Below are 9,232 nucleotides of genomic sequence, written 5' to 3' on the forward strand. Positions count from 1 at the left end.
CTTGGTCTTAAAAGTGCCACTGGACTGTTTTGGACCGGGGGGCCGGGGGGAGCTCTGCAACTTACCTGGCTGCTTCTTGCTCTGACTGAGGGCTGCTGGGAGCAGGGGGTGGGGCTTGTTGCATGTGCCCGCCCCCTGGGCTCTTTGCTGCCATAGCGTCGCTCCTGTGCGCTTCTGCAGGAAATGACCCCTGGACTAACAGTGCCATCCTATGCAGAGTTACTGTGAGACATGCAAGTGCCCAGGATGAGGAATCACTGCAGCCTCTCCCTCTCGGTTCTTCTTGCCCCCCCCCCCCCCATGTCCTACTTGCAGCCTGCACACACACACACACACACACACACACGGACCCCGCTTGCTTCCCTTCCAGCTTCCCAAACTGGCCAGCACCTCTTTCCAAGCCTGGAAGCTGTGACAAGGGTCCCATAGGTCAAACAGATGGGCCATCCTCAATGGGTCACTTCTAGAGCCCATCAGGTGCTGGCAGGGCTCTTTTTGTAGAAAAAGCCCAGCAGGAACTCATTAGCATAATAGGCCACACCCAACAGCAAAACACATTAGCATACTAGGCCACACCCTGACAGCACTGCTCATTAGCACATTAGGCCACACCCCCATGTTACCAGAAGTGTGGTCATCCAGCCACACCCACCTTTTGCTTCTTATTCTGTTTACCTTGTTTGTTGTCAAAACCCAGGGCCTTTTTTTGTAGCAGGGACTCCTTTGCATGTTAGGCCACACACCCCTAATGTAGCCAATCCTAATGAGTTTCTGCTATTAGGTGTGGCCTATTATGCTAATGAGTTTCTGCTATTGGGTGTAGCCTAGTATGCTAACGGGTTTCTGCTATTGGGTGTGGCCTATTATGCTAATGAGTTCCTGCTGGGCGTGGCCAACTCAGGAGCCAGCCGGAACTCCGTTCCTGTGCGTTCCTGCCCAAAAATAGCCCTGGGTGCTGGGGACAATACAGCATTAAGGATTTTTTCCCTTCCCCACCACAAGACAAAATTGACCAATGGGTTGCAACATTAAGGGAATCGTTTTACTAAGGTGGTGGGGATCGAATGCTAGAGGCCTCGTAAGTGGCCTGTCTTATGCCCCTCTGTCTGCAGAAGGGGGTATCAAAGGACAACACTTTTCACAAGATGATGATGAATCTCTTATCCACCCGCTAACTGCAGATATGTGACTTGCTCCTTAGGAAATTAAAAGGGTAGAAATTGTAGATGGAATTGTTTCCCAGTCTTCTAGGTTGTAAAGAGATATACCACTGCATTCAGCTTCGGGAAAAGGACATGCCTTCTAATCCAGTGTGGGTTACTCATGCAAGGATTAGCCCAACAAAGTTCAATTAATGCCCTCTAATGGTGTCTCTACAGCACAAAGAGAAGGTCTACTTCCCCTCTCGAAAGGCTGGGATTTTCACACAACCTCACAATGGACTTCCTTGTGGGAAAGATGGGGGAGGGTGTTGAAAATGTATTTTTCATAAAGTGTTATCAAAGGCAGGAAAATGTGCTGTGCCCTCAGGTCTACAATCTATTCACTTGAATACTGCTAAAGATCTTTCGCTGAGGCCTGCTGTGGGCTGTGACATGTATTACTGCCAGGGACGGGGCCTTGTCTGTGTTGGCTCCCACCTGTGAAATTCCACCCTTGAACATTATTTGGCAAGTGCTTTTATTTTGTAACTGTGCAGACATGCAAGCATGCAAACAACAGCAGAAACAGGGTTAACTCGAATTGTACATTGTTACCCTGCCCTTCCTCCAAGGAGCTCAGAGCAGTAGACAAGATTTCTGTCCCCCTTTGCGCTCACAGCAACCCTGCGAGGTTGGTTCAACTGTCAGTGACGGGTCCAAAGTCACCCAGCAAGCTTCCTGGCAGATTATGGGTTTGACTCCACATCCTAGTCCAGTGGTGGCGAACCTATGGCACGGGTGCCAGAGGTGGCACTCAGAGCCCTTTCTGTGGGCACGCATGGCATCGCCCCAGCCAGGCCCAGAACATCATTAACGTGTTGAATTCTCTGCCAAATAATTTTAAGTAAATGAAAGCATTTGGGATTGCTTTCCTTACTTTGTTTGGATCATCTTAAATTAATATATGAGTTGTTTTTTCTAAGTAAAACCTCAGTAAGGTTAAATTGCCGTGTTGGCCCTTTGCGATAAATAAGTGGGTTTTGGGTCGCAGTTTGGGCACTCGGTCTCTAAAAGGTTCGCCATCACTGTCCTAGTCTGACACTAACCACTACACTACCCTTTTTTTGCCACCCTAATCTCTTTCCCATTTTGCACAAAGAATAAAATTCTTCTTTTCTCGTATTTATCCCTTAACTTTTCTCATGGGGAAAGTGTGCCTACAGGAACAGCATGGAGAATTTGAGAGTCACCCGTCCTCAAAATTCCTATGTGCTGGGGAGGGGGGGGGGAGAGAATATGTCCCTCTACCATCCCCCACAAATAAATTTAGCCATCAATTCTAGCCAACGTTTATTTCCCAGGTTAGCACAATGCTGGGGTCTCTGCATGCCCCTGAAACCCAGCAGAACAAAACGCACTAAGACGTTAAGGGGCCATTTGTAACCAAATCCCACCATACCAGATACTGCTGGGATTAGGGCAGAAATATTTTCCCAGAATACCCTCCCTGGCCAAACCCCCCCCCCTCCTACAGATGTTCAGCGTCCGTACCACAGATGTTGCTCCTCTTGCAAGACAAGCCTCCCTGTTCTTTTCCAAAACACCCCTGGTGTTTTGCACATTGCCCCAGAAAGATCTCTCCCCTTTCCTCCTCCATTTTTTCCCAAGGCCACGAGGTGTCCAAACCTCAAGCCTGAGAGTGAGAACACGTTCACATGTTACTGAGCAAACTGGAAGATGGGGTTTTTTTTAAGTAATACTGAAACATACATGGACAACTCCACAATCTTTACACTAATTCCTCATAGCCCCCCCCCACCTTGTTTCAGGCCCGTAGCTAACATGGGGCCCACGGGGCCCGCCCCCCTTGTGTTTCTTCTGGGCCCCCTCCCTCCAGGGCTGCCCCCAAAGTGCTCCAACTTACCACCTGCACTGTACTTCCATTTAATTAGCTGGCGGGCCCCCCCAAGGCCCCCTCCCAAAGAATTCCCTAGCTACGGGGCTGCCTTGTTTGCTTATAGATTTTAAACAGCTTGTTGATTTGGTAAATTAATATTAATTACATAAACGCTCTCACCATCATTCAGCAAAAGAGCATGCAATGTGTCAGCAGGAGACAGTTCAGGCCTCAGACGGAGTCTCTGAGTCTGCGCCGATGTGAGCTGGATCTGGCCCCGAGCCACAGACGGAGACATATACAGTTCAGGCTGACTGGTGGCCGGTTCAACTGATTCCAGCCCGCCGGTGTCTCACCTTGATGTGCTGGCGTATCTGTGCTACCAGGTTATGGCACTGCTGGCTGAGCAGACACAGGAGCATGGGGCAGGCAGGGAGGCTTAACAGATGATATCAAATATCAGGTATGCGAGAAGAAACGTATCTGGGGCTGGGTTCTCATAGGAGTCTTTCCCAACACCTCTCCTCGACCTTCACATAAGAACATAAGAGAACATAAGAGATGCCAATGTTGGATCAGGCCAAAGGCCCATCCAGTCCAACACTCTGTATCCCACAGTGGCCAGAAATACCAGTGCCATCAGGAGGTCCACCAGTGGGGCCAGGACATTAGAAGCCCTCCCACTGTTGACCCCCCCCAAGCACCAAGATGACAGAGCATCACTTGCCCCAGAGTCCCTATCTATACCTTGTGGCTAATAGCCACTGATGGACCTCTGCTCCATATGCTTATCTAATTCCCTCTTGAAGCTGCTACCAGGTTATGGCACTGCTGGCTGAGCAGACACAGGAGCATGGGGCAGGCAGGGAGGCTTAACAGATGATATCAAATATCAGGTATGCGAGAAGAAACGTATCTGGGGCTGGGTTCTCATAGGAGTCTTTCCCAACACCTCTCCTCGACCTTCACAATGAACAAGTAGCATCTTAGACTGTTTCAGAACACTTCTCGCCAGAGGAGGGCCTATGACAAACTCAATACCAATCAATTTATGTCGCCTCCTACGGAAGCGAGCGAGCTGCGGTGGCTCAAGTGGTTAAGATGCTGAACTGCAGGCTGTGGAAGGTCGGTAGTTCAGCAGTTTGAGACCCGAGTGTGCCGCATGACAGAGGGAGCTCCCGTCTCTGGTTCCAGCTCCTACCAACCTAGCAGTTCGAAAGCAAGACATTGCAAGTAGATATATAGGGACCACTTCGGTGGGAAGGTAACAGCGTTCCGGGCGCCTTGGTGTTTAGTCATGCCGGCCACATGACCACGGAAACATCTTCGGACAGCGCTGGCTCTTCGGCTTTGAAACGGAGATGAGCACCGCAACCCTAGAGTCGGACTCGACTGGCTTTCGAGCAAGGGAACATTTACCTTTACCTTATCAAAATGTTGTTTCTGTGATTTTGAGAGTACTGTCATTTTTCTGTGACATTACACCGCAACCCTAGAGTCGGACTCGACTGGCTTTCGAGCAAGGGGAACCTTACAGAAGTGAACAATTTTTGTTTTGTGAAATCTCGGTTCTCTATGGTTCCCACTGTATGGAGAAGAGGGGGGAAAGGGGAAAGGGGCAAAACAGTGATGGGGAAACAATGAAGGGGGGGAGACATGGGGGGGGGGAGATGTTGTGCTATGTTCCTTCCCAGAACATGGGTCAGCCACTGCACGGAAGGAGCAATAGTACTGTTACCTTGTCAATTGGCAGAAAAGTTCCTGGGCTGCACTTTTATTTCTTTTTTAAAATGCAAAACACTACACTGGATCTTACTCCTAAATGGCCTGTTGTGAAACTTGCCACTTTTGTTACTGGCTCCGCTGTTTTGTCTTTAACAACAGACCGGCCGGTAGAAATTCAACAGGCGAAGCTCTTGCGATCGCTTCTCTCAATGCCTGCAAAAAGCTTACCCTATTGAATGCCTGTGTCTTGGACTGCTGTTCAAGCTCTGAAGCAAGGCCACTGGATCAAGGCACACAAATGTGGACAGAGACACACACACACCCCAGTTCAAAAGGCAACAGGCCTCAAAGAATCACAGAAATGCAGCCCCACAACAGACACCCTCAGGGGGTACAACAGAATGGCAAGGCTCTTCGGGCCTCCTTTCTCCCCGCCACTCACTCTTTCTTCGGTGTCCCTGGTATACAACATCTTCCTTCTGACCAAGGCCCTCATGATTTCAGTACCCATCACAGATTTCGACAGGTCCAGAGAAGCCTCTTAAGACGCCCGTCTACTACTGCTAAAGACAGAGGTACTTCTGACCAGACTCACAGGGGGCTGGACCTGGGAGGGTTCAAGTCCTTCAGGAGGGTAAAGTGGATACACGGAAGGCAATTTCCCAAGACTGTGGGAAAGGATGGAGAAGAAACGGGCAATATTTCCTAAGCTAGAAGTTTAACAGACATTGTCAGCAATGGCAGAAGTTATCATTCCAAACTCTGGAGTTCTGTGCATTGAAGAATTATCTACTGCTTCTCATCTCGATCCAGGCGAAAAGCAAGAGAACCGAACCATTTTGGAGGGTTCAGTGCTATGCAGCAGACTTGGAAACTCTGGCTGTGAGCCCTCTGGCCACGATTCAAAGGAAGCCACGGCATCTAATCCTCTGGCATTTATGTAGCCATCAGCCCCTATCAAATTCAGCCAGACTGACCAGTAACATTATCTGGTAATGGGCCACACTTGTTTCCAAATAGGCAGCATGCACTGGATGAGTTTTTCAATTGCACTTAATTTGCACTGTAATTCATGGGACTATTCATGAACATTTGTCTGCTGAAGTACCCAGCACTGTTGCAGAGGAGTCTAGGCCATGTTTGAATCTAGTGAATATATTCAGTTCCTGTGGGGCACAGGTTCGGCTCGATGGGACTCATTTTTATCACATAGGAAGTAAGACAGTCACCCTAGAACACTTTCGGCACTCCTCTGCAACTCCAGATGTGCAGGCAGAAGATCAGCATACAAGTGGTTTCTGTTACAAAGGTTCTGATAGGTTTCTGAGAAACCTCAAGGTTTCAAGGAATGGAGTTTGAAAACCCTCACCATAAGTCAACTACTGGGACTGTCTTGATCAACCCTGTCAAGCCTCAAAGGACAAAGACAGTGAAGAAAATCCTGCAAATGTGTGGGTGGGTGTGTATACAAGAGCATCTTATCTTCCCCAGAATCAACAAACCAATGTTCCCTCTAAGCTGTGGAGTCTTGTGAGCAAAAGTTCTCCTTTGTGAGTTGCTGGCATTAAAGCTGTGAGCGAGCGATTTGGCTGCTGCATAAATTAGTTAGCTCTGGAGCCATCCTCCCTGAGCTCAGACAAAAATGTGTGAGCCGGAGGCTAAAAAACGGTGAGCTAGCTCACACTAACTCAGCTTAGAGGGAACACTGCAAATGACTAGGAAGGATACCAGTGTTTTGTTCTATCGCAGGTACTTTTGAAATTTGGCTCAGGTGATGTAACCTTTATCCCTCCCTGGGAAATCCACCCACCAAATGAGTCAGACAGACTGACGCTGGTAGGGTATAACTAGGAGAAACAAAAATTCCTAATGATTTTCAGACGTTTGCTCATGTCCCCAAACACTGGCATGCATCCTACCATTCTTCTGACTTGGCCGAGTGCTGATAGTTTTGCTCTTCTACAGCGTGACTGGCCCCTGTCTACCACCATCAACCCACCTCCCACGGATACAGAAAAGGATCCATCTCTTCTTCCTCCTATCTTTTCTTCACAGAGTTGGGGCGGGGGGGGGACGGGGGACGGAGCATTCTTCTATCCCTTTTTATCCTCACAACAGCCCCGTGAGGTAAGCTGAGAGGAATTGTCCCCAGGTGACCCACTGAACTTCTATCGAGGAGCAGGAGATCTGAACTGGGTCTCTCTGCCCTGGGACTCTAGCCCTTCCACCACAACAGCTCTCCGGACAGTGACAACTGAGCCCCCAAGCACTTGGCAGATGCCTAAAGTATAACTTAGTTAACGTCAATCGATTTCGTTGTGTTTTCAGCACCATGTGGGATCTCTGGTCTCACCTATCATTGGATTTATGCAAGACATACTATACTAGTGCCTTTCCCAGAGGCTTGTAGTACATCAGGAAAGTATTTCTTCAAAGACAGAGTTTATTGCTAAAAATGTTTTGATCAGCCATGGTTGATATGTACACTGATATGTTGCGGAAGGAATATTCAAGTAAACATTGTCAATATTTTCTGGCATAATCTCTAGCTTTCTTCTTCTTCTATACACAAACATCAAAAATAAATAAACTGTACACAAGAAATGTCTTTTAACATCCCTACATTACTATATGTATTCCAAAACAAAACAAAAAAAAACTCCATCACTCTTTTCATAAATTCCTACTTTAAAAAAATTCTCCTTAATCCATATACAATTTTTTTAAAAAACCCTAGAGAACTTTTGAAAATTAGTCTGAAGATTGCTGACAAACTCAAAAGGGAAAAAAAATTACAGGAAATAGAAATAAAACATCTTAAAAGGACTCAGAGTAGGTTGGGCATCATAAGCCATCTCTATGGGAGGGGGAATTTTCTTTTCCCAGTTGCTGAAAAGAACTGTCCAGTTACTAAAGAGTTGGGTTCAAAATGTGGTCCTGCATCACTGAATTAGTAAATAATAATAATAATAATAATAATTAAAATAAAAAACACAGTTGAAATTTTTCCCCTTTTAAAATCTCTATATTTACAAAGATGGTAAATTTTTTTTGTTAGAATGATATATATGTATAAAAATAAACATCTCATAGTGCTTAGCTTTTTCTCTGGCCTGCACTGCAGTTCCTTTTCGGGTTTTGTTTTTCCCATTTCAAATAAAATAAAATAATTATTTTTTAAAAAAACAGTGCAAGGGGCTGCTGGGGGAAAAAAAACAGAGGACAGAGAAGCGAATAAGCAACGTCTCTTGTGAATGCGTGTCCATGTTTTTGTGTGTAGGGAGTGCGAGGTGTGCCACAAGACCACCCAGTTCTTGACCGGATGATCCAATCCCTCAAGGTTGCAAGATGTCTGTCACCTGCCATATCCATCACCGACACCGGCCGGATCCTAAGCCACATCGATGGGGCCGCGTGTGTGGTTTGAAGAACTGGGCCTGCTCCACCCCATCCCAAGGCACCGAGTGGTTTCCAGCAGAAGTCACCCCAGGAGCTGAGCCACACGTAAACAGACAGAACATACGCACAGAGCACCCCAAACAGGGAGGGCTAACAGGAACATTTGCACTCTGAAATAACTGGGTACTGCACGGGGATCCAAGTGCAATATTTTTGCCTCGACCACCCTTGGCAGTACCATCTCAAGAAGGTCTTGGTGACCGATTTGACCGGCTTACAGTACATGCCCTCAGGGAAGGAGCAAGACTTCTCTGAGAAACAGTTCCCTTCCTTGATGTAACGAGGCCAGAACCGGATGCCCAAGTCCTTCCAGGTGTACAGCACCGGACAGTAGGTGTACGCCCACAGCCACTGCAGGAACTTCCTCCGCGCCTTCTTGCCCATCTTGAGTCTGGCCCCATAGGGTGTCTCGCCCAGCTCCAGCTTTTTCAGCTCATTGGGCAAGGGTCCCGGCGCCTTGACCCTGTGCAGCGGGTCAGGGCTGGAGAGATTCACCTGGACCGGGGCGGCCACGGACATGAACGCAGGGTCGAAATTGCTCCCCAGCTTCTTCCGCAAAGTCCGGTCGTCCAGATCTTGCTCCTTGGGGTCATACTCCGGGTCCGGATGCTCGATAATGTCCTTGATGGGCAGATTGTCGCTAGGGGAGGGCCTGAGCCGGAGGTAGGGCTGGCAGGAGCTGGGCTGGAGCAGCACCGCCAAGGAAGAGCAGAGCAGGAGTGCCTGGGAGGCCCTCATGCTCTCCCTGGGCCCAGCCGAGCTCTGTCCACTGGCACCGGACTTGCTTTGCCGATTGTTCCAAAGCTCCCGAGTTAATACTCCGCAGCCCGACTTGCCAAGTCCAAGGGATTCATAAATAGGCTGAGACAAAGTCCAACAAGGCCTCTCGCTTTAAATAGATCGCCAAGGGGTTATGTGACAGACGCATGTGAGGTCCCCTTCGGCGCTCCCCTCCCTGCTAAAGAGGCAAGCCGGGTGAAGAGCAAAGAGGGGGTGGCGGGTGGGTGGG

At 48.4% G+C, this 9,232-nt stretch overlaps 1 protein-coding gene across 1 annotated transcript; it reads right to left on the reverse strand.

The window, feature by feature from the left end:
* Positions 1 to 7,809: 7,809 nt before the first annotated feature.
* On the reverse strand, positions 7,810 to 9,173 carry LOC107105668 (noggin-2-like). Its single transcript, XM_015405668.1, has one exon. It carries the CDS (start codon positions 8,959 to 8,961, stop codon positions 8,314 to 8,316), a length of 648 nt encoding a protein of 215 aa, XP_015261154.1. The 5' UTR covers positions 8,962 to 9,173; the 3' UTR covers positions 7,810 to 8,313.
* Between the last annotated feature and the right edge of the window lie 59 nt (positions 9,174 to 9,232).

The sequence above is a fragment of the Gekko japonicus genome, unplaced genomic scaffold, assembly GCF_001447785.1.
Source record: "Gekko japonicus isolate JY-2015 unplaced genomic scaffold, Gekko_japonicus_V1.1 scaffold1192, whole genome shotgun sequence".
Taxonomy (NCBI): Eukaryota; Metazoa; Chordata; class Lepidosauria; order Squamata; family Gekkonidae; genus Gekko; species Gekko japonicus.